Here is a 27,106-nt window from a genome sequence, read left to right as displayed (position 1 = left end):
TTGTGCATGTGAATTTCCAGGCAAAGACCTACAGTATAATGGGTCTAAAGTTTCTGATTAACTAACACCATGGCAGAACCATAAAGTTTTTAAATGTTTCCAAATATTACATCTTAACTTAAGTCTGAACATAACAAGCACTGTAAAATCTACAATTACAAACCGCAACAGAATGATACCTCATTTTTCTTTCTCCTCTATTAAAGAAAAAGAAGTGGTTAGGGAAAGTTCGATTGTGTTTATAAAAGGGTACAGAAATACTAGAGGAAGGAAATTAAATAGATTAACAAAGGGAACAAGTTTCCAGCTTTGTCTTTCTGAAAAAACTAAAGCTTCTGTTCAATTTACAGACTTAGAACTCTGAAGGAATTAAAGCCTAAATCCTAGTCTAACCAACTCATTTTACACAAAAGGAAATGAAACACAGACAGGTTGAGCTGCTCAAAGTCAGGACAGAGGAGCCAGAATTCAAGTCTCCTGGCAGCCAGTTATGCTCCATTATCAATTCACTGTGCAACCCAGGAAGTCTGGCTCATTGTCTTATTCACTGCATTATCCTGCACTAAGTTTAAACCTAATTGACATCTAACAGGTGCTCAATAAATAGCTGTTGCACGCATGCATGAATTCATAGGTGACAAATATTTTGGAATAATTTTAAGATAACTTAAGAGTCCTTGGCACAATCTGCAAATTGCCAGGTTGATGTTACAGATACTATATTTGACAAAATGTCAGTATATTTCTAACACTATAGTTTTTCAGTTCTTACTCTTCATTGATTCTTTCCTATTTGACTAAGAATGAGTCACAAGACTACTCTATGCCTTTGCTCCTCATGAGTGGGTTAAAAATAATACAGGGCTGCTATGAGAAAAATAATTATTCTTAAGCAGTTGTTCATTTAGATAGTGCTTCCTTATGTTTGAAAACAGACACTAGTTATTAATGCCTTAAATTTATAAACTTTTAGTTCAGAGACCTGGAAGTGCTACAAAGCTCAAGCAGCCCACAGCCATCCTCACAGACATAGAGTTGGAGCAATTGTCATGGATTCCCAGCAAGTGCAAATTCCCGACTTTTGCTTGGGTTCCCACCCCCACTGTAATCTCCTATGACAATGGATTTCTCAATTACTTTCCAATAAATATTATATAAATTTGGTTTAATCTACTTTGAGGCCATTGTCTTAGGTTCATATAATTTTAGGATTATTGTATCTCTGGTAAACTTTTATCATTATGCAATAGTCCTCCCTACTGCTAAAAATGCATTTTGTAAGCCTATCGTGTTAGATATTAGTTATATCAACTTTCTCTTATATTTGTTTAGTATATCTTTTTCCATTCTATTATTTCAGTCTTACACTGACTATATCTCGTGTATACAGCATACAGCTGAATTCTGTTTACATTTTATATCTTTCTTAATTGGTGAGTCTATTTCATTAGCATATACTGTAATTATTCTATGTTTTGAACTTCTTCCTATCTTAAAATTTAATTTCTACTTCCATTTTTTGTATTGAATTTGTATTTGTTTCTTTTCACTCTTTTTTTTGAACTCTATATACTCTATTTTTATATTTAAATTTTTTACTATACCCATTAAGCTTAACCAAGTTAAATATCTTAACAATCCTCTCACAAATAATAAAGATATCTAGAATACTTCAACTCCAGAATCCCCTTTAGTCCTGATTTATATGTTGTTAGGTGATGTACGTTAACTGAACAGTGCTAGTTCTATAATTTTTTACACTATACCAATTAGATTAATTTAAATGTACTTTACACAGTGACAAAATTGCTTAACAGTGATTTCTCAGAATGTACCCCTATCATTAAGCAATACCTGACTATACATCACTTAGAAGTAGCTTTACTGCAGATATCTCATAGTAATAAATTCCAGTTTTGTTCAGCTATAGTCTTTATTTCACCCTTTTTCTTTAAAGATTTTTTTCCTAGGTTAACAGTTGTTTTCTGTAGAAAATATTTTGCTGTCACTTGGCTTCCACTGTTGCTACTGAAAAGTCCCTGCCCTTAAAATTGTTAATCCTTTTAGGTGTCTTCTTTAAAGATTTTCTCTTTGTCTCTAGTGTTCCACAGCTCCACTATAATTTATCTTGAAATGGATTTCTTTTTATTTATTCTGTTTTTATTTAATCTTTTTTCCCCCTCTAATCGATTGCTAAATTCAACTTCTCCAAGTTTTTCATATGGGCATCTCATGTCACCCAATCTCTCCCTCATTATGCTTCAGCTGTGCTGGAATTTGCTAGTCTTTTTCTTGTCTGAGGGTTTTTGCACTACATTTCCTTTTCCATAGAATGAAAGATGGGAAGAACCTCCCCATCACCTTTTGCCTGCAAACCCCCACTCCATTAGATTTCAATTCAAAAGCAATTCCTTAATGAGGCTTTCCTTGACCCTGCCCTACCCTATTCTATTTTTTTCTTTTGTTTATATTTTTTATTTTTGTACATCGTTGTTCATTTTTGTACAATATTTGATTTCTTCCCTCAGGTATAGTCCCCATTATTCTCCCATCACCCAAGCATCCGTGAACTATCATCATTGTATCCTATGCTCTTCCATCCCTTTTTTTGACCCCTCTCCTTTCCCCTCCCCTGCTGTATGCCTCAGATCTATGGGCATTAGGAAAATGGATAAAGGATCCATATCTTCTGAGTATAAAGGGTGTCCCAAATGGTGGAATAATCTATGGAGGCAAGATTTTGAGATGTTAAGAAGGAATAGAGTCTTGAGAATAAGTAAAGGGATTAGCCTCATTAGAGACCACACGTACCATTTGTTAGAAAGCATGAAAATCCAGTACGGTGGAGTTGATGAGACTAAGTAGATTGTGAGGGAACAAGGAAGGAAGTCAATGGGCTGGCTTCATGTTTTAAGCAAAATGTGAGGAAGTCACTTCTGGGAGGGGAAAGGATAGAGAGTAATAGAACATGATAGCCACTGTGTTCAAAGCTTAAGTTGTAGCAACAGCTCACTACCAAATAATGAGCAAAATGTTGCCACAAATTCCTTACTTGGTTATGCTTTACTAAACCCAGGAATGTGTAAGTGTGGCTACACTATACCACCTCTGTTCCAGAGGAAAAATCAGATCTAAGTGGTCCCATCCTTTTAAGGTCAGGTACTTCATTCAGTCAATTTAAGGGATTCTTTGATCTAAAATATAGGAAATTAGACATAGAAAGTTAAGCATTTGTATTTTTCTACCTTATGACCTCTCTCACCACTGCCGTTTGGATTGAGCAGTGTCTTGCTATATAAAGAAAAACAAACAAACAAAAAGATTGAATGTTCCTTGAAAACAGAATCATGTCTCAATTCTATACCTTGCAGAAAGGAGGCATTCAAGTACTTTTTAAATTTAAATAAGAGGTGTACAAGTTCCTTAGACACTATAAATCTTGGGAGGGAAATTTATAAATCTGTTTGAAATAACACAAACTCTTATTATGAAAGAGGAATGGGCAATAGAAAGGAGAAAATAAAGCGGTAAGAGAAATGGGAATTACTCAAATATGTTCTTGGTTTATCAACTTACAAAATCTTGACAACAGAAAGTATAGAAAATTTGTAAGAGTATAAGAAAATAAAGAATATATTCACTTTTTGAGCCTTTACCCTTCCATTAGGGTATATGGAAATTATACCTACGCACTGTGTTCAGAGGACATAACACTTCCATAGCTCTTACTTTCTTCCAACCTTAGAACTTCCTATTCTTCTCTTTACTTGAAGACCTCCCACAAATTAGGGTCTGACCATTAAAGCTAAAGGCAAACATATCCAATGGAAACAAATTACAAGGTAATGATTTTATCATTCTTTCTCTTTGACCACTCTTTTTGCCTCTGAAAGTCATCAAGAGTAGCGTAAATCAGAACTGGAGTCTATGCCATCTATATATTAAAATATACTTGAAGTCATAGATTAGAAAAAAAGTCACTATTTTTTTTAATTAATAAATTTTATTTTTATATTCCCCATACAATTGCAATCCCCCCATTCTGACCCCAATCCCTCCCCTCCCGCCCCCACCCCCCAAAAAGTGTAAAAGTCACTATTTTATTTAGTGAAACATCGTAATTTTCCACGTAGCTTCATGTTAACAGATATCTAGAGGTTAGCATAGATTTAAGCTTTATAACAGCTAAGTTTATAGTAAGTATCAACAAAAAATTACATAATTCCCATCACAGAAGGAAACAAATAGAGGTCAGGCCGAGTATAATGGCCTATAAAATTACAAAGTTAATCAAGAAAATAAAAAATGGGCCTCCCTGGTGGCACAAGGAGTTAAGTCTCTTCTTGCATTATGAAGCTATCGCCAGCCACTGAGACATGAGTTGGATCCCCAGCCAGGGAGCTAACCCACACCGTACAGCAGACCTCTCCCCTCAGCAGTATATTTTGGTCACTCCACCTGTTCTGCTCCTCACTCCATCTCTTACTATCCCCCCCTTCTCCCACACTGCTGGCCTACACCCCACTCTTTTATGCATAAATAAATCTTTTTTTAAAAAAAGAAAGAACAGAAAAACCATAACCATGTCTATGATATATTTTAAAGACATGAGTCATCCCAAAAGAATTGCAAACAGCTCTAATAAAAATCCCCAAAAGGCAGAAACAACCCAAATGTGTAGCAACTTATAAAGGAATAAAAAAGTGGTATCTTCATTCAATGGAGTATTATTTAGCCATAGGAAGGAATGAAGTACTAATACAAGCTACAAGACAGATAAACCTTGAAAATAATATGCTCAGTAAAAGAAGCCAAGCACCAAAGGACACCTTATATAGCTCTGTTTATAGGAAATATCGAGAATAGTCAAATCCATAGAGAATTAATACATTATTGTTTGTTAGGGGCAGGGAAAAGAGATATGGTGGTAGGGAAGAATGGAGAGTGACAGCTAAATGGGTATGGAATTTCCTTTTGAAGTGATAAAAATGTTTTGGAACTAGACAGTGGTGATGGTTGCACAATGTTGTTAATGTATTTAATGCCACTAAATTACATGCTTTCAAATGGTTAAGATAGTGGCTTTTTAAAAACATTATGTGAATTTTATCATTTTCCAAAAAAAGTGGGTCACAATTTTCCATCTTACTCTAGGAGTAATAGTTAGAAAATTGTCTCTCCTACTCAATCTAGCATACACACACTGAAAACCTTCTTCATTACAGCATAGGGTTTCAGAGCATGATTGTGCTTTCTATGTGTTCCTCAGTCAATTTACTTACTAAACTCTCTGAGATGCCTTGATCTACAAAGTGGGCATTAAGAACAATCTATCTCATACAGAAGCATGAAGATAAAATGGTGGTAATACAATCTAAGCACAGTGCCAAGGAAGTGCAAGGGCTAAACAAAAGTTAATTATAATTTCCCTGGAAACTATGCAACCATAAATATTCTAAATAAATCTTATTTAGAGCAGAGATTCTCACGGTATGGTATGTCTATGGAAGTTCCCTGAGACTCTTTTAAGGAGTCCTATGAAATGAAACCTATTTCTAAAATACTTATGTTATTTGCCTTTTTTACTATAATGACATTTACACTGTTAGTGCAAAAAAAAGCAATGGTAGGTAAAACTGCTGGCTCCTTAGTACAGATTAAGTACTAAGTAGGTCACTAGTATCAAATTATACTACTATTAATATGCTCTGCACTATATATTCACTATACATTTCACTAAAATGAAAACCAGTTTCATTTTTGTTGAAGGAGTAAAAAGGATCAATTTTAACAAATCTCAGCCTTTGAGTGCATGTCTTTTAATATTTGTGTAATAGATTATAAGTATATATAAAGCACTTGGGCTGTGTATCTGAGTAGATGACTGTCTAGAGGAAAAGTACTTGCGAGGTTGGCTGGGCTATGAGCTGAACTGGCCTCTCTTCCATGAAACGCCATTTTTATTTGAAAGAACAACTAACAAATTATATTGAGATTTGGCTACTTGGGACACATTTTCTCAAAAAAGAACTTCAAGGAAAACAGTAACCAGTATTTTTTGCTGAAAGGTGAAAGTCAGAATTTTGGAAAATATGTATCTGTCACCACAAGCTTGACTGCTTCTCAATATGTAAGATTTTAATGAAGCTGGAAGTATATTAAGACATTTTTAGTACTTCATAATGAAATGTGCCAACATTTGGAAGATCTGCATAACTCAATGTTACGTTTGTTTGAAAACTGTGTATGGGTTAAAAGAGCCAGTTAAAATATAATGCTGGTCAAATGGATTTTAATGAGTATGATACTAATATGATTTCATATTTCACTTTGCAACTGATGCTTCAAAAAATTATGACTTTAAGTTTTAGTGTGATATCAAATATCTACAATTATAAACAAGTCAGTAAAGTACTCCTCTCTTTTCCAATTTACATGTCTGCAAAAGGCCAGATTTTTTTCATATACTTCGAATCAAAACAACATATCAGACAGATTTAATAACAAAGCAGATGTGAGAACCTAACAGTCTTCTATTAAAGATATTTACAAAAAGGTGAAACAATGCCTATTTTCTCACTACATTTTTTTTGCATGCTTATACCCATCAGTTCTCTAAACAAGATGAGTTATAATGCAGTCTGTTAGAATCAGTAGAAACACCTGAGATAGCATTATATATGCATTTTAAATTTTTTTATTTTAACATTACATAAATTTCAAGTAACATTATATAAATTTCAATTTTAACATTATATAAAGTTCAAATTAAACAAATTCCAAATTTTAAGAACATTGAGAATCAACATGTGTATCTATTACAGGAAATCACCTAAAGTCCAAATTCTCATAAAAAAATTTTTTTTTAATTTATTTATGCATACAAGAACTAGGGTATAGGCCAGAGGTGTGTGGGTGGGGGTGAGAGGATTCACCAGAGACAGAGTAGGGAGCAGAACAGGCAGACTGACCAAAATACACTGCTGAGGGGAGTAGCAGGGTAGCTACATGTCGCAGCAGACCTCTCCTGACTCGCCCGCTGCTCCCCTTGGCAGTGTATTTCAGTCATTCTGCCTGTTCTGTTCCCCACTCTGTCTCTAATGAATCCTCTCACACCCCCGCACCTCTGGCCTGTGCCCCAGTTCTTGTACGCATAAATAAATAAATCTTAAAAAAAAAAAAGGTGTTACTTATACAAATAATAAATTATTGTATTACTACTGCTTCAAATTAATGAACAAATATTAAATTTCTCAGTTTTAACTTCTAATAAGTTAAATATTGAACAGATATAACCCACATAAATAAAAGCTCTTTAAGGTAATTTTTAGGAAATTAAAGAGATACGAGACCAAAGAATTTGAGATTTACTATCTTATGATTTAGTTTCTGTTTACAAAATTGAAGAGTAAACTACCCCATATATAGTATCCTCTATCCCACATATAGTAACCCCCTGACACAGTAAAGGAATTTAGACAGTAATTACTTAGAATACAAAGTAAATGATCCATACCAGATAGCAAATTCTAACCTAATAATGAGGCTTTGGGATGTGCTAGCATATAATCTCCTGTTAAATAATAATGTGCCCCTAGTTTTTACGGCAGGGTCATTAGTATGCTCTTGAGGCACACGCCAATTATCTTGGAAAAGATAAATTAGATCCAGAACACACACAGACAAACTGGTTCTATGCCAATCTCCCCTTCCTTTCCCCTCAAAATTCACTTCCAACTGAATTAAGATAGGAGTCAATTAGAATTATCAATTCAAACTGAGATAAGAAAAATCTTAAGAGAGCCTATAGGAAAGCAAATCAATTTAAGGCCTACCTAGAGACTTAAGATTTTCTCCAGAGGATTTCTGATTTAGTATGAGTTTCATTCTATTCTGAGCTAATGGAAAAAAAAAAAAAAAAACATGAAAAGAAACTTCCGATTCAAGTTGGGCTCCTCTATTCACTTAATGCCTTAAGTAGACTAAAAAATGTAACTGATCCTGAAAATGGTTCTGGATACCTAGGCTAGATTCAGAAATATCCTAGTTGTGATAATAACAAAAATTAAAAATAGTAAACATTTCTTAATGTAGGTTTTGATGATGTTAATTGTTCTGATCATTTTATTTTGATTAATTTAATCCTAATAATCCTGTGAATTTAGCAAAATTACCATCGCCATTTTGTTCTAATATTCAGTGGATCTGAATGTGTCCCTTTTGAAACTACCATCCTATATATGCCATTCTTCTTGCCTCCTATTATCCTGGAAAACATGAAGGAAGCACTTAGTTCCATAAATGCTGAGTTACTTGGATCCACCATACTTGGATAATTTATCACCAAGTTATCAATAATTATCACTAAAAGTCTGATAATTTTTCCTCCTCTTTCAAGATATTAGCTTACTGGAAAAAAAAAAAGACACTCTTTACAATAAAATTCCAAAGAAAAGGAATCAAAACTAGTAGCTGATCTTCCAGGAATGCTGTTAGAAACCTCAAATTTTTCAATACTGAAAAAAAGTATTCCAGAAACATACCTGTTGGAACCATCTTTCATATGAACTTTGGCATAGAGAACATCCACCATAGCAGGATCATCATTCATGTACTCTATCCCTGCCATCTCTACTTCCAGGGGTTTGCCCCCAGCAATATCACTGCAAAAGAAAAAATTAGATTTCTAGAAATGTTCAGCTAAGATGGTAATTATATTTTGAAACATGGTTAATACACATGGTCAAAGATTACAAAAAATAAGTTGTTGGGTTTCATTTTTTACCAACAGCCTTAATCTATCATTCTAATTTCAAAATTAATATATCTTCAATGCATACAAACTGTAAAAACAAATATTTACAAAGCCATACTATGTTTATCCGAATGTAGTTTATCAGTACTCCCTAAGAAAAAGCCAAACCATGACATTTTGATAGACAAAGACATTTACTGTACTTCACAACTCTCAGGTATTACTTCAGTTCATCTACAAATTGCAAATAGTATTTCATATAATAATGGTGGAGGTGTAAATCAGTATACTTATCTTTAAGAGCAATTTGGCAATATTTATAAAAAGGTTTCAAGAATGGAAACCTTTTGTCCAAGCAATTTCATTTCTAGGATCCAAGTCTAAGGAAATAATTATAAATTCAGCTACAAATTCATGATCATTTTTCCCCTTTCAAGATATCAGCTTGCTGAAAAAAAAAATTGACACTCTTTACAATAAAATTCCCAAAGAAAAGGAATCAAAACTAGTAGCTGAACTTCCAGCTACAGTTCATAAAGGAAAGTTCTTACAGAAGAATTCCAAGTGATAAATGTAGAAGCAATAATGAAATTAGAAAGCACCATTTTGCAGGCCCTGACAAATAAAAGATCTAGGTAATAATCACCAATGGCTGCTAAAAGTTAGGCAAAAGACTGGAGAAGAGATAAAAGGATCCCAGCAAGGGGAACTGCATAAACAATGGATAAAGCTGACTACATCTGAACCCAGAGATCAAGTTTATCACACAGCAAAAAAGAAACAACCAAGTGATATGTGCCTTCTGATATGATGCAACAGAAATAAATTCATACCCATGAGAAATAACTTATGTATAGAATTTTGCACTGTTTGGAGTAGCAAAAGATTAGCAACAGACTAAATGTCCAATTACATGGTACTGATTAAATAAATCAGAATACTGTGAGCAACAGATTAGCTAAACATGATTAGCTATACAGAGCATTCACGCACTAATACAAAATGATTATCTTTTTAAATTTCAAAAAAGTATACAACAGGGCCTTCCTGGTGGTGCAGGGATTAAAATATCAGAGCTCTCAAGCTGTTGGTAGCCACTGCAGCATGAGTTCTATCCCTGGCCAGGGAGCTAACCCACATGGCATAGCAGACCTCTCCTGTCTTGCCCGCTGCTCCCCTCAGCAGTGTATTTCAGTCAATCCACCTGTTCTGCTCCCCCTCTGCCTCTGGTGAATTCTCTCACACACACCCCACCCCCACACCTCTGGCCTATACCCCAGTTCTTGTATGCATAAATAAAAATAAATCTTAAAAAAAAGATGGGGATTAAGAAAATTTACACATATATATTTGCTTAAACATACTTAAAATTTCTGAAAGGATACAAAGAAACAGGCAACATGTGTTGCCTCTATAGAGGAGAGCAAGTAGCTAGGGAAGTAGCAGTGGTAAGGAAGGAAACTCTACTGCATATCCTTCGTACCTTTAAAATTTCGAACCATGTTCTGACTGTACCCAGTGCTTGTATGAATAAATAAATAAATCTTTAAAAAAAAAAATTTCGAACCATGTCAACATATTATCCATTAAAAAATTAAAATTAAAAAAAATGCAAAGAAGCCAAACACAAAAGTGTATATACTGAATGATTCTATGTATATGACATTAAAGAACAAACAAAATGAACCTATGGTAATACAAATCAGAACACAGGTACTTCTGGAAGAAGTGAATTTACTGGAAATAGGAATGAGGGAGCTTCATGGGGCCATTGCATACATTTATCAAAATTCATCAACTGCACTTAAGATCTAATGTAAGTGGGGCCTCCCCTGGTGGTGCAGGCGGTTGAGCGCTACATTGTGAAGCTGTCCGCAGCCTCTGCAGCACGGGTTCGATACCGGCCCACCGGCAAGGGTCCCACGTGGCACGGCAGACCTCTCCTGTATTGCCCGCTACTCCCCTCATCAGTCTACCTTTTCTGTTGCCCGCTCTATCTCTGGTGAATCCTCTCACCTCCCCGAGAATCTAGCCTGTACCCCAGTTCTTGTATAAATAAATAAATAAATCTTAGAAAAAAAGGATCTAATGTAAGTAAATTATACCTGCACAAAAAAACACATATACACTTATAAAAAATGTATGGGAATAGATATTCCAATGTGTTAATGGTCATTATATGTAAGTGTGAAGATTACAAGTGCTATTTTTGTTCATATGCAATTTTTAACTTTTCTAAAATTACTGTTTCCTACTACTATGTCCTACTACTATAAAACCCTGCCATCCTGCTGTGCTCCAGACCCTTTACACAGACCTACAGTTTAACCTGAAAAGGTCTTGCTGTGCCAAGCTGAAACCCAGCTATAGATCACCTTACCACACAGCCTTCTCCAAACCCCCTAAGGTCAAGGACCCTATATATCTTATCCACTCCTATATCCCTGAACCTGTCACAGCACCTGTATTAAGTAAGTACTCAATAAATATCTAGTAAACAATGATTGGATGTTCTACTGTAAAACAGAGGAGCTGTTCTAGATAATGTGGAGGGAAATGTGGACACATTCCTAAAGTGTTATTGAATAAAATGTGCTGGCTCAAAGACAAAAGGATTTTAGGATCCATCAAAAGACAATTCAAAAAAAGCAAAAGGAAAAAGTCCTCTTCATATTGAACTGAGGTCAGAGAGAGACTCTGTAGCCTAAGAATCTTAATGGTAAAGATTTCCTTGAAACTTCAAGGCTGTAATATTGTACAAGATCAAAACTTTTCTCAGTAAGAAACCAAGTAACTATTTTTAGACAGATATTTGAGAATATCATAAGTATCCCTGTGGCCATGTGCAATAAATGTGATATTCCAAAATGCAAGCCGGTTCTGAGCTGTTATCTGAGCTCAATCAATAATACAATGAATAGGGGAACAAAGGAAATCATACTGTACCCCTCCCGATTCTTCTTAGGCTGGGTGAGTAATCAAAACAGCAAAACGGATGGCTTAACAAAGAAAAAAATCAATTTAATAACCTACAAGTTGAGAATTTACATGACTGTAAACTCCAAAGAATATCAGAGTAGACTGGGGATATTTATCTTGTGTTTAGGGTAACAAGCAAGGAGGGGGGCAGATTTCATAACAGACAAGGAAGGGGTTACTTACATGATCCTTACTTTTTTTTTTTAAAGATTTATTTATTCACGCATACAAGAAAGGGAGTACAGGTCAGAGATGCGGGCGGTGAGAGTATCCACCAGAGATAGAGTGGGGAACAGAACAGGCAGATTGACTGAAATACACTGCTGATGGGAGCAGTGGGCAAGTCAGGAGAGGTGTGCTGCACCATGTGGGTTGCTCCCTGGCTGGGGATCAAACTCGTGCTGCAGTGGCTGCAGTTAGCTTCATAGATTGCGTCTTAACCCCTTCCGCCACCAGGGAGGCCCCTTGATCTTTACTCTTAAAGATTAGATTCTTCGTTAGAGAGGACATGTTCATTGATAAACCTACAACTGGATGAGATCCTTCAAACTACATTTTTCTAGATCATCAAAGGAGGAGCAATGATTAGGAAAAGGGCAGAAGCTTAGGACACGAGATCTCTTCTTTGATTGGGGAAGGGCTAAGGACTGAGGAAGAAGAGAAGCTTCTGTGAGACTTTAGGGATCTCATTGTTTTCAACTAAAAATAATCTGTATTCTTAAAAAATAAAAGTAGCAGCCCTCCCCGGTGGTGCAGCGGGTTGAGCACAACGCTGTGAAGCTGTCTGCAGCCTCTGCAGCGTGGGTTCGATTCCCGGCCGGCCAGGGAGAGTCCCACATAGCGGGGCAGACCTCTCCTGTAGCTCCCGCTGCTCCCCTCAGCAGTGTGTTTCAGTCAGTCTGCCTGTTGCTCCCCACTCTGTTTCTGGTGAATCCTCTCACCCTATTGTGCCTCTGGTCTGTACCCCAGCTATTGTATAAATAAAAAATAAATCTTTTTTAAAAAATAAATAAAAGGAACAGATCTCACAGAGCCTTCATCAACCTTTAGTTCCCATACCAAGGTAAAAAAGAGACCTGCTCTGGACACATTAAGAAAAATCCAAGACCCTTTTAGAGAGTCCTACCCCATAAGTGTATCTCTAATCAAATTAACAGAGAATCCACTATAAAAGACCACCATTTACTCCTATCAAACTACAGTCAAGAAAAATTATCTTAAAAAAAAAAAAGGTTTCATACTGACTATATGCTCCTCTATGTGTTTTCAGCTATAACCACGCATATTTAAATCACCAAAAGTTTAGTTTCCCATTAAAATGTTTTCACTGGATTATATTTAATGATATACTCTATTTCTAGGGAACAATGCAATAAAAAGCAATGTAAACAACATTTTGGCATCTTCTACAAAAGTCTTGATGAAAACACTGGCTTCTCTATTTCAGATTTACATGACAAGTTTTTCTTGGATTGAGAATCAGAAAAGGATTCACTTATAAAAAATTGTTAAACTTTTTGATCCGATAAGAACTGTAATTAATTGGTATGTTTCTTTTGGGAATTTAGTTCAAGTATACCGGTGCCCAAGAACAGTACTAAATGCTAGGGTTCAAGTACAATGACCTTACCTTGGTTTTCAGGCAGAATTTTATCCCTATTGCATATTTATGATTTCTGGTCTGATTTTAACATTTCTTTTATATATGTTGCCTCACTATAAATTACCTCAAATCCTTGGAATTAAATGTGGTACCAAATAAAATAAATAAATGAAACAGAGTAGAAAGAGAAACTCTTTCTACCTACCCCTCGGATTTACCAAGAGGGAGAGTAAAGAGCAAAAAGAAATCCACTGGTTTGCCTGCTAAATCCTCTTTGTCTTGAGGACCAAACTGTTTCTCCTGGGACATCAATGGATCTACTCTTCAATTAAGTGACATCTGAGGCAATTAGGAACCCACATTTGTCCAAGAGTATTTTTCCTCCTTTTCTTATCCCTTTTTAACTTGTTACTGGGTTTTACCTCAGGCCTATTGGGAACACTTAGGTATAAGTAGAACGATACTGGAGCTAAAAAAGTGCTACATATTTGTCAGACTACATACTCAGAGCCATCACTGTATTTGTGTTCTACATCTCACAAAGAAAAGTCACTAGGGACACATTTGGAGCTTCAGCATTTACTGAACACTGTGAATCATTCATTCAAAATCTATACAGCTACATAAGTCATTAGCCTAAGAACTGAAATCAAAGTTCTGTGTCTAGTCAGATAATACCCCTTAAATTCCAAAACCATTCCCACATTTAAAACAAATATTCAACTGTCCATAGTCATATTTATTTACACCTCAATTAATAAGGTCAGCAAATCAAATGATGGCAAAGTATGTATACCAGTATACTCGTTTTCAAGGTTTACCTTTTTATATTTAATTTGGGATTTTTATATCATAAAAAATCCTTAGGTTCAGGTTAGAAATGCAATTATTTATTGACATTTTTTCAAAGTATACCATATACAAAGGTTGAGGTCAAAGAGCAAAAAGGGAAGAAAAAAGTCAGGTAATGCATTTTATTCACCAAGTCTTTAAAGAAACATTTTTTTTTTTTTGAAACATTTTTTTTTAAGTAGACATTTCTTCCTTTTAGGGAAACAAGACATTTCTAACCAATCCAAATAACCAATTCTGTTTCTTCTCCTTCTTCTCAGAAGCAAATTAATTTTGCACTACATATTTTTAAACAAGTGTGTGTGGCACAGGGCAAGGTGAAAGAGGGTTGGGAATGTCTGCTTTACTTGCTGGCTTCAAATCTTTCCACCTTTTTAAAAAGAGCATTTTTAAAAAAAATTTGCCTGCACTGCAGATTTTTGGCAGGGTAACTTTGTCCTATTTCAAAAGCTTTGCTGAATTGGAAAACTACAATTACTGTTTTCATCCTGTCATGTTAAAAATTCTTAGGAACTATTAAGGCTGCTCTTCATTCTCTATGCACACCAACCCTGACATACTCAAAGGGTTCAGAGTTGGCATTTAATCACAAAAGGCACCAAAAGACATAAAAGGGAAGAACTCAGCTAAATCCTCACATAGCTCAGTATAGAGCTGCAGTGATTAAAAACCTGTGACCTGATTTTCATAAGGTAAAAAAACAAATACTTCTCTAAACAAATATTTTATCTAAATCTAAATTTTTTCTTAGCAGGATTTTCCCAGAGGCAGTCAAGAAAATACAGCTGCTTTCAGTTTCATTTAGCAAAAAGTGATCTGGGAACAAGTTAAAAAATCAGAACTGATGCTGAAAGCTGGTAAAGTTGTTCTGCTTTGTAAGGTTAAACGTAAAATTTTAAGTAAGAAAAATGTAAATATCTAATTACAGATATCAAATTATTTTTAATTTTAGGCAAAATAGAAAAGCTATGTCCATTGCTGACCAAAGAAAAACAAAAATAAGTATTCTCTGGTTTTTGAGATTCAACAGGAACAGGCAGACTGCAAACCTAGTCAGCTTATGATTTACCTACCTGGGCCTCCCTGGTGGTGCAAGGGGTTAAGCATCAACACTATTAAGCTATCCACAGCTACTGCAGCACAGGGTTCGATCCCTGGCCAGGGAGGTGACCCACATGGTGCAGCAGACCTCTCCTGTCTCACCCGCTGCTCCCCTCAGCAGTGTATTTCAGTAGATCTGCCTGTTCTGCTCCTCACTCTGTCTCTGGTGAATCCTCTCACCCTCCCCCCACCCACGCCTCTGGCCTACATCCTAGCTCTTTTATGCATAAATAAATAAATATTAAAAAAAAAAACAAAAACACCTATCTTCAAAATAATTTATGGAAAAAGAAAACTGGTCCACAAATAAGTCATCAAATTACATGGCTTCCCATATAAAATAACTGGAAAAAAATTAATTCTCTTATCACATTTTACCCAATGAACCCGGTAACCCATTTCTACAAGGCCATGTTAGAAGAATATCAGCTCTGCATATTACAGCTGAATTAAAAAACCCTTTTTTTCCCCCAAGTGAGTCAGTTCTCAAAGTTCTTATTTTTCAACATTCTAAGTAAATGGAGTAAAGGGAGAGGAAATGTGACAACAGAAGGATCAGAAAGATGCAATGCTGTCAGTGCTGAAGATAGAGGAAGGGGGCCACTAACCAAGAAATCTAGATGGTCTCAAGAAGCTGGACTTTAAAGGCAAGGTATGGAGTCTCCCCTAGAACTTCCAGAATGGAACAAAACTCTTTCAACACCTGATGTAGCTGACTGAAACCCCTATCAGCTTTCTACTCCACAGAACCATAAGATAATAAATCCGTATTATCTCAGGCCACCAAGGTTATAGTACTATATTACAAGAGCACTGAAAACTAATACTACAGTATACTGACACTATAGCCTATACTCTTGGACATGTAATTAAGAGAATTCCCTTTTGGAGAAAATAATGGGGTGTCCTGTTAATGAACATTTTAGGCAATGGCACAATATTAAGTGTTACAAATGGCTGCATCAACAAACCCTATTCCCACGTCAGTCAGCTCACTAGTTCAAAAACAAGTCTGTGATAACAAAAAGAAGTCAGTATGGTGTGACCATCCTTTGCCATTCTGTGCTTACTCACTCAATGAACTCCTCTTTACATTGCTGCAGCATTTCACATGTTTCCTGGATCTCTTGTTCACTCAAAAGTACCAACATCCCAATAGTTAGGTGAAGCTTTTTGGGATTCTGGAAAATGGTGCTGTCAACACCAGGATCCTGTTATCAAAGAAAAAAGAAAAAAACAAAAACAGGAAACTCAGTCCATACAGGAAATAAAAAAAGTAGTGGGATAGACTTGACAGTCCAGAAATAAACCAACATATCTATGATTAATTGATTTTCAATCAATTGTGCCAAGACAATTTAAGGAGAGAAGAATCTCTTCAACAAATGACTTTGGGATTACTGAATAATCACATGCAAAAGAATGAAGTAGGAACCCACTTTGTATTATACAAAAATAGTATCAAAGTGGATCTATCAATGACCTAATATAAGAGCTAAAAACATAAACAGACAAAAAATAAGGGAGGAATCATCATGATCATTTTCTTGACACTGGATTCTCAGATATGACACAAATATTATGGGCAAGAAAAGAAAGAAACAGATAAATTAAACTATCAAAATTAAAAACTTTTGTGTATCAAAGATCACAATCAAGAAAGTGAAAAGACAATCTACAGAGGGCCTCCCTGGTGGCTCAAGCGGTCAAGCGTCAGCACTAGTAAACTATCCACAGCCACTGCAGCATGAGTTCGAGCCCCAGCCAGGCAGCTGACCCACATGGCGCAGCAGACCTCTCCTGTCTTACTTACTGCTCTCCTCAGCAGTGTATTTCAGTAGATCTGCCTGTTTTGCTCCCCACTCTGTCTCTGGTGAATCCTCTTACCCCTCCGTACCTCCAGCCTGCACCCCAGCTCTTGTATGCATACATAAAAATAAATCTTAAAAAAAAAAGTGGTCACTGTGGTCATTCTTGCTTTAAGGGGAAAGCTTTTAGCTTTTTTTTTTTTTTAATATTGACTGTTGTTTGTAATAAAAGCCCCATATTATACAGAGGTAGGTTCCTTCTATTCCCCGCTTGTTTAGATCTTTAATCATAAATGGGTGCTGAATATTATCAAATGACTTTTATTTTTATTTTTGTTAGTATGAGGTATTATAGTCATTGATTTACATAAATTAAATCATTCTCGCATCCATGAGATAAACCTCACTTGATTGTGGTGTAAAATCTTAGTGATACATTGTTGACTTGATTTTCTACTCTTTTCTTGAAGATATTTCCATAAGTGTTCCTTAGGAATATTGGTCTATAATTTTCTTGTGCTGTCTTTATCTAGTTTCAATATTAGGGTAATGTTTTACCCTATTGTAATTAGGAAGTGTTCCCTCTTTGGTATTTTTAAAAAGAATTTGAAGAAGATAAGTATTAACTGTAATTAAAAGGTTTGATAAAATTCCTTTGTAAAGTTAGATGGTCCTGCACTTTCGTTTGGGGGAAGATTTTTTAATTGCTGTTTCATTTTTTGTGTTTGTGATCGGTTCGTTCAACTCATGTTCTTCTTCCTAGGTAAGTCTTGCTAAGTTATATTGATCTAGAAATATGTCCATTTCTTTAAGTTCACAGAATTTCTTGGCATATAGTTATTGGTAGTAATTTCTTATCCTTTGTATTTCTGTGCTGTGGTAATTTCTCCTCTTTCATAACTGATTCTATTTAAGTTTTCTTTCCTCTTTTCTTTGTTAGCCTCACTAGAGGCTTGTCTTTTGTTTACCAACTCTTAGTTTGATTGATTTTTTTTGTACAGTCTTTTTGATGTGTATATCATTTATTTCCACTCTTATTCTTATCATTTCCTTCCTTCTACTAATTTTGGGCCCTGTTTGCTCCTCTTTTTCAAGTTACTTTCGGGTAGAGCATTAAAATGTTTTCTTGGGCTATTTCTTGCTTCTTAAAGTGGGCCTGTATTACAGTTATCATGCTCCTTAAAATAACACTTTTACTGCATCCCATAAATTTTAGTAATTTGTGTTCTAATTTTCATTAATCTCAGGTATTTTTTTCTGCTTTAATTTGCTCTTTATCTAATAGCTATTAATCAGCACACTATTTAGTCTCCATGTATTCATAGTTCTTCCATTTGTATGTGTGTGTGTTAAGTAGTTGATTTTTGGCTTTGTGGTATTATGGTTAGAGGAGTGTTTGATATAATTCTGATCTTTGTAGTTTTACTGACAATTGACTTGTGTCCTAGTCTATAGTCTATTCTTTTAAGCATTCCATGTGCACTTAACAAAATGTATATGCCGTGGTTTGGGGGTAGCGTTCGGTAGGTATCTATGAAATCTATTTGGTCTAGTTCCTCATTTAAGCTTTTATTTCCTCATTTTTATTTGACTGTTTCTATATAACTTACCAAAAGCCATTCAATCTATAATGTGAAAACACTGCTTGAAGATGATAAAGTTCATCTTTGAAGATGATAAAGTTCATATCTCAAATTACTGAGGCAAATGTGCTTTTTGTTAATAGATTATATGGGGCAAATAAACAGCCATTTGGAAAAAGAACACAATTATATCCATTCCTTGCATCACACACAGGAATAAATACCAAATCAAAGACTGAAATGTAAAAACAAAACTATACAAGAAAGAAAACATGAAGTTCTCTTTAACATGAATATAAAAAAATACTTTTCTTGAACTAAGACCCGATATTCTGCTCTCCTCTGTGTCTCTGGTGACTCCTCTCACTCCCCCCACACCTCTGGCCTGTACCCCAATTCTTGAATGCATAAGCAAACAATCTCAAAAAAAAAAAAGTCCTGAAATCCAGATGGAAAAAAGAAACAACAGATACATTTGAATACCTGAAAACAGAAAACTTTTACATGGCAAAGAGAAATAACAGTCAGGGATGGAGGAGAATTGCAAAGTCAAGAGACAATATACTAGAAAATAACATTTGCAATACTCATCACTACATATATGAGTAAGGAATTAATATTTCAATATATAAAGAACTTTTTAAAATCAAAGGAGGGTGGGCCTCCCTGGTGGCGCAAGGGGTTAAGCACCGCACTATGAAGCAATCTGCAGCACGAGTTCAATCCCCAGCCAGCCAGGGAGAAACCCACATGACGCAGCAGACCTCTCGTGTCTCACCCACTGCTCCCCTCAGCAGTGTACTTTTGTCAATTTGCCTGTTTTGTTCCCTGCTCTGTCTCTGGTGAATCCTCTCACCCCCCACACCTCTGGCCTGTACCCCAGCTCTTGTATGCATAAATAAATAAATCTTTAAAAAAATAAAATAAAATAAATAAAACCAAAGGAGGGGGCATTTGGGTTGTTTCCAGGTTTTACCTATTGTAAATAGTGCTGCAATAAACATAGGTGTACAAGTGTTCTTTTGAATCAATGTTTTTGTGTCCTTTGGGTAGATCCCTAGTAGTGGAATTGCCGGGTTCTCTGGTAGCTCCATTTTTAGTAGTCTAAAGAACCTCCAGACAGCTTTCCATAGTGGTTGGACCAGTTTTCACTCCCACAAGCAATGTAAGAGAGTTCCTTTTTCACCACATCCTCTCCAACATTTGTTGTTGCTTGCTTTTTTGATATGTGCCATTCTTACTGGTGTAAGGTGGTATCTCAGTGTGGTTTTGATTTGCATTTCCCTGATTATAAGGGATGTTGAACATTTTTTCATATGCCTGTTGGCCATTTGCATTTCCTCTTTGGAGAAATGTCTTTTACATTCTTCTGCCCATTCTTGACTGGATTGTTTATTTTGTTTTTGTTGAGCCTTGTGAGTTCTTTGTATATCTTTGTGATCAGTCCCTTATCAGTTGAATGAAGTGCAAAGATTTTTTCCCAATCAGTGGGGTGTCTTTCTGTTTTGGTTAATGTCTAGATGACTAGATCAAGAAGATGTGGTATATATGTATACAATGGAATATTATTCAGCAATAAAAAAGATAAACTCATGCCATTCGCAGCAACATGGATGGAGCTAGAAGGAATTATGCTCAGTGATAAACCAGAAGGAAAAAGAAAAATATTGGATGGTTTCACTTATAACAGAAATATAGGGGAACCAAATAAGACATCAGTGTAAAAAAAAATAATAATAACAGTACAAAACACAACAAAGCAAAAACAGACAATTGTAAACCAGAGACATCCTACAGGGGAAGAGGAGGGAGAGGGGTGAGAGGGAGGGAGGGAGGAGCACAGTGGACTGTGGTGATGGTGTACGGGTGCCTTGGGGAAGGAAATTCTATGGGGACTCACCCTGAGAGGGTGGGAGGAAACAAATAATTGTTTAAAAAAAAAAGATAAAAATAAATAAATAAAAGAGTAAAAAAAAAAGTAAATAAACCTACCAGTCCAAGGGAAAAAAAAAATCAAAGGACGGGGGCCGCCCAGGTGGCACAAGGGGTTAAGACACAGCACTACTCGGCAGCCACTGTAGCATGAGTTCTATCCCTGGCCAGGGAGGTGACCCACATGGTGCAGCAGACCGAGTCTTATGACTCACCTGCTGCTCCTCTCAGCATTGTATTTCAGTACATCCTCCTGTTCTGTTCCCCACTCTGTCCCTGGTGAATACTCTCACCGCTACACCTCTGGCCTGTACCCCAGTTCTTATATGCATAAATAAATGAATCTTTAAAAAATAAAATAAATAAAATAAAATCAAAGGAAAAAATGAATAAGAAATCTATTGAACAGTAGACAAAAGACAAACACTTTACAAAAACAAAGATACAAAAATTACTCAAATATAGGGGAAGATGTACAATTTCACTCACATAAAAAGACCTCATCACTGAATACCAATTTCAATATACTCTATTGGAGAGGCTGTGGGGAAACAGGCACTTTCATACATTGCTAGTGAAAATGCAAATGGTATACAACTTCTGTGGTAATAAGAAATATCTGACAAAACAAAAAGTATGTAAGTATTACTCTTTGACTTACTGTTATAAACTGAATTGTCTCCCCACAAAATCCGTTATTATTGAAGCCCAAACCCCCAATGTGATTGTATTAGAATATAAGTCCTTCAAGGACATAATAAAAGTTAATAGAGGTCATAAGGGTGGGGGCCTTATCCACTAGGAACAGTACCCTTGTAAAAAGAGAAAGAGACACTTTACTCTGTGTAAACATAAAGTAAAGGCCAGGTAAGGACACAACACTAGGGGAGCCATCTATAAGCAAGGAAGAAAGACCACATCACTCACCAACTCTGCCAGCATCTTAATCTTAGACTTCTAGCCTCCAGAACTATGAGAAAATAAATTTCTGGTGTTAAAGCACTCAATTCATGGCTTTCTGTTACAGGAGCCACAGCAGTCTAATATGTTCAGCAATTTCACTTCCTAATTTAACCTGAAAATAGATCTCCAACAATATAAAACATATGCACACAAGTGAGGCACACTATTATAGTAGAATATTAAAAAAATATCTAAATGTCCAGCAATAGAGGCCTTGTTGAATGAAAACTGATATGGAGTTTCATTTTTCAGGACACTATTAAATAATAAAAGAAAGAACATGTTGTTATTCCAGAAAGTATGAAAATATTTAAAGAAATAAAAGTAGGCACGTCAACAATACAGGAACCAAGACAATTAAGCAAAATAATTATTTTTGAGCACCAAAATAATTAAGAAAAGCAGTAATTTATAAATTATTGAAAAAATAGAAATATATTAATCTATATCAATGATTGATAGAGGAAAGAAAGTTGTTTCTTACAGCAGAATACTAAATCAACCAGTAAACATAGAAAAAATACTATAATTGGAAAATGATACTTTGCAACCATCAAAGCAAAGATTGGTTCAGGCAAGAATTATCAAAGGATGGGCCTCCCTGGTAGCGCAAGGGGTTAAGCACCACACCATGAAGCAATCCGCAGCCTCTGCAGCACAAGTTAGATCCCTGGCAGGCCAGGGAGTAACCCACACGGCAAAGCAGACCTCTCCTGACTTGCCCGCTGGTCCCCTCAGCAGTGTGCTTAAGTTGGTCTGCCTCTTCTGTTCCCTGCTCTGTCTCTGGTTGGTCCTCTCACCACCCCCCCACATCTCTGACCTGTACCCCAGCTCTTAAATGCATAAATAAATAAATCTTAAAAAAAAAGAATTATCAAAGGATGCTAAATTTTTTTTTAAGATTTATTTATTTATTTGTTTATTTATTTATACAAGCACTGGGTACAGTCAGAAGCACGGGAGGGTGAGAGAATTCAACAGAGCCAGAGCAGGGAGCAGAGCAGGCAGAAGGACCGAAGCACACTGCTGAGGGGAGCAGCGGGCGGCAGGAGACTGCACGCCATGTGGGACCCTCCTCCGGTGGCCGGGGAGCAGCCGGGAATTGAACCGGTGCTGCAGAGGCTGCGGGCAGCTTTGCAACCCAGCGCTCAACCACTGCGCCACCGGGGAGGACTGGATGCTAAATTTAAAGGAAAATTTTATAAGGAACAGAATACTTGCATAGTCTTAAAATAACTTCCCCCAGACTGCTTACTGCTTATAAGGAAAAATAATAGTAACTATACATCGAAGAAAGTAACACCTTTGAATGGATGGTATAAAAATTAATAGCACCAATGAAAGGTATCTAGATGTGATGCCTTCTGAGAAAGATATATCATCACTTATGCAATGTTCCAGCCAGGAATCCATAACCTTAGTCCACCTAAGAGGAAACATCAGGCAGACTTTGAATGAGTAGCATGGTATTTAGGGAAAAAAAAAAGTCAATGTCAAGAAACACAAAAAAAGGTCACAGAAATTTTCCACATACACAGATATTAAAGAGATGTGACAATGAAATAAAACACCTAATCCTAGACTAGATCCTGCACCAGATGGGGAAAAAATGCTGTACTTCACATTAGAACATGGATGGTAAATTAGATAAAAGTATCATTGTAAAATTTATTGAAGTTGAGAGCTATATATGTATTATGCAAAAAAAAAAAATTCCTATTCTTGGGAAATAAATATTTAAGTATTTAGGGGTAAAGGACCAAGACATATAATACACTCCAAGGTGGTTCAGAAAGAAAGAATGATTTAAAAAATAGAATAAAATATTAATACATGGATCTGAGTAAAGGGTACTATTCTTAATTTTACAACTTTTCTGTGAGTCTAAAATTGTTAGCATCCTGCCGCTGCTTAACAAATAACTGCTATGGGGCAAACCTAGAGTAAATGGGGATGGCTTCCCCCACCTGCCCACTTAAAAATACAGGACAAGATCCCAAAGCAGATTTACATTGGAAATGAGAAAAGGGAATGCTAAAAGAGAGAAGAAGAAAAAATTTATTGGCCAGCACATGGCAGGATGCTGTCTGTCCTACCAGCAGATAGCATCAACTGAACAGAGACCACGGGAGTTGCAAAAGCCAAAAAAGGGAGTTAGGCCTACCTGTGTTCAGTCTTTTTCAGGTCAGCTGTGCTCTGCCCCTAATTTCCAGCTGCCCCAGTTCTGGGAGTCAGCAGTAAAGTCTGGAAAACCCCATCTTTTTTCCCATTGAGATAACTATGAGAGCGAGAGCCACCCACTGGCTTGGAGGTTGCTCCTCAGTGTTCCTCTTGGATCACCACAAATTTATTATCTTACTGTCTAAAACAAGGAAAGTTCCAGAACTTATCTTACTCTTTGGGGAAGAACCATTTTAGTCAATTTAGGTTCACTTGCCAAGAAAACAGTAGATACTGGGAAAACACAGAAAGCAAAAAAAAAGGAAGAAAAGGAACAGATGGAATAACTAAAGGTCACATAATATGAAATCTTTTGGGGAATTCTGAGTCACAAGATTTCAGTCTTCAACCTAACTGAAGGTCTTTTAATGAACAGAAAAACATCCTGAAGTTTACCCTATCTGGCAATGCTATCTATCAAGAAAAAGTTTTCTCTTACTGAATTATCTAAATTTAATGTAGAACCAAACAATCTTCAAGACAATGGCATAAATCCCTAGAGACACTATTTATCTTTGCTTGAAATATATCATATTCCCAGTCACAAGCCTCTTCTTTGAAATGAATAAAAACCCACATCAAATTCTTTACTCCAGGAGTTTAATTACACTGGGCGCTGCTCCAAGTTCACCATTACTTGAAGCTGGAACTATTTTATTCCATTAGGCTGGCCACCCAGGCTGGCGCCTGAAAATTCTAATGGTAGTGACCTTGACCCCCAAAAAGGAAAAGCAAAGGTGAAGTTAACAGGAACTCCTTGGGGCAGTTTTGTCTAGATGGAAAAAAAAAAAGTGTTTCTTCATGCCTAAGTCACATATATGAGCCTCAGTTTCTTTATTTTTTAAATAGGTTTCATCCAAATTACAAAAAATATGCATCCGAAAGCTACCTCCAGAGAAAGCTTGTGCACAGAACCAAACCACAGTTTAGAGTTCAAACACAGCAGTCCCACATACTAGACCTTCACTCTCTCATTCAATCTGAAGCTCCATAATTTTACCACTAGGAATCACATCATCATAGACCCTTCATTGATTTCACTTTTAATCCAGCACTTGGGCACCACTGGTAATGCCATCAGCATGAATAATTAACAAGGAATAGTGAACTCTAAAATAGCAAACGTGGGGGGAAAGTCAGAGGAGAAAAGTATGGATTAGCCCAACATAAGCATTCTTTCTGCTTCCTCACAACTCAGGTTAAAAACTCAGCTATCCTTTCCATGCAGATGGTATATAACAAGTTGCATCTGCCAGATCTGTCAGCAAGCAGAAGGAAAAAATCTCTCTTCAAACATAGACCCAAAAGGTCATGGCTCCATTACATGATAGTTAAAAAGAACTCCTATGAATCTGATCCAAATGTGTAGCACCCAGGATGTAAATAATTCATAGCACTCTGCCTTTATAGTACATGCCAAGAGTTAGAGATAAAAAAAAAAAAACCTTCAAATTATATTCACATATACATCTTCTAAGAACTCCATACATTAAAAAAAAAGGTTTGTAATTTAGTTCTAAAAGACCTGTACCTGAAATACAGACTTTAAGGTTTTAATTCCCACTCTGTAACAAACCAGGTTTAAATAGGCAAGTCATTTCACTTCTCCAGACTTCTGTTTCTTTTTTGGTAAGAGAAGGAATGGTCTGGGTTACTGGAAAGTCAAAGATGCTACATGAGCACATGAAATCTACAAATAAGTACAAATTATCTATTTGTGAGGGAACTACTAATTCACTTTCGGATATTCTAGAAAAAGAGGAAATAAGCATAGGAGCCTTCCCCTATGTTCATGGTATATTTTCTTTCCTTCTTATATAGCTAATTCCTATAAAATCACTTCTGGGCAGATGACAGAAACCTCATTCACATGGAAAGTTATTTAAATAAGAGTGGTGAAAAAAGCATTTGGCTTTGCAACCAGATAAATTCAAATTCTGCCATCTCTCACTATTGTGACCAGAGGTGAGTAACTTAATCACTCTGAAATTCAATTTTATCATCTGTAAAACATATATTTCTTTCTCAGGGTTGTTCTAACCATTAAATGAAATATATGTGACGTCTCTGGCACTTAGTAGTACAGGATAAATAAATACCCCCTCTTCTTGCTTTTTACTTGACTTTTTTACATGACTACGTAAAACTCAAAAAAATACCAAATGCTCTCCCTATTAAAGCACCATCAGGAACTAAATTAGGCTCTGCTGAGTCATTTCTATTATTCTTTAAGAATGTTCCAAAAAGTTGACTTTGATTTGAGAGTCTCTGTGTTATTAATAGAATACCTTCTTAAATTGTATAAGCTTCAGACTTATAAATTCTATCCACACATAACTACAGGAAAGTGGAGAGGTTTTTAAAAACAAAGGACAAATAGCATTTATACTGACAAAAAAAATAACTTTATCAAGCTTTGTCTAAATATCCTTACCCTTTAGGGCCTCCTGGTAGCGCAAGGGTTAAGTTAAGTCTCAGCACTATCAAACTATCGCCAACCACTGTGGCCTGAGTTTGATTCCCACCCACCCCCAATCCCTCAGTTAGATCCTGGAGTTCAGGGAACTGATGCACATGGTGCAGCAGACCTCACCTCTCCTGTCTCGCCTGCTGCTCCCCTCAGCAGTATATTTCAGTGGATCTGCCTGCCTGCTCTGCTTCCAACTATGTCTCTGGTGAATCCTCTCACTACCACCCCCCACCCTGCACCTCTGGCCCGCACCCCAGTTCTTCTATGCAATAAATGAATAAAAATAAATATAAATAAATAAATATCCTTACCCTCTAAAGAGGAGTAAAGAGCATCTCCCCTTTACTAAAAGATGTGTTACCTTTAATGAACACAAAGTATAGTTAAAACTACTTTTCTAACAGCTTAACTGGTATAATAGGATCCTGAACTCACCTCCTCCTTCAGACACACTAAATCTACAGTTACATAAAGAACATTTTCCTCTGTGAAAGTTTAACTATTCCTCCATAAGTTAGTTGAAATTACTAGCTAGCAATCCATCTACCGAACTACATTTATTCCCAAATATAGACACTGATCATTTAAACATCAGCAATGGGTTAACAATATACTACTTGTTCAAATCAGAACCCCAGCCACACTTCCCTCATTTCTCATATTGTGATCCACAATATAGTTATAACAACAGCTAATACTAAACAGTACTAGCTATGTGCCATGCTCTGCTCTAAACACCTTAAATTAATTCATTTATTCTTTACAATAACACTAAAAGGAAGTACTACAATAATCCCCATTTTAGAACAGTCCTCTGAACTATGCCTGAATATATCCTCT

General features: G+C 36.1%; 1 protein-coding gene across 2 annotated transcripts in view; it reads right to left on the bottom strand.

The window, feature by feature from the left end:
* The window catches only part of ASCC1 (activating signal cointegrator 1 complex subunit 1), a gene marked incomplete at its 3' end in the record, with an annotated part of 88,747 nt that overhangs the window by 38,301 nt on the left and 23,340 nt on the right, over nt 1-27,106 (bottom strand). Inside the window, exons 5-6 of one of the 2 annotated variants that reach the window (XM_084245892.1) lie at nt 16,365-16,501; nt 8,544-8,663 (exon numbers count right to left, since the gene is read on the bottom strand). In XM_084245892.1, coding sequence (XP_084102018.1) covers nt 8,544-8,663; nt 16,365-16,501 — 257 coding nt within the window. The remainder of the gene's footprint in view (nt 1-8,543; nt 8,664-16,364; nt 16,502-27,106) is intronic. The other variant, XM_084245893.1, reaches the window with a different exon arrangement.

The sequence above is a fragment of the Talpa europaea genome, assembly GCF_964194135.1.
Source record: "Talpa europaea genome assembly, chromosome: 10".
Taxonomy (NCBI): Eukaryota; Metazoa; Chordata; class Mammalia; order Eulipotyphla; family Talpidae; genus Talpa; species Talpa europaea.
This window is presented reverse-complemented; position numbering and strand designations above follow the sequence as displayed.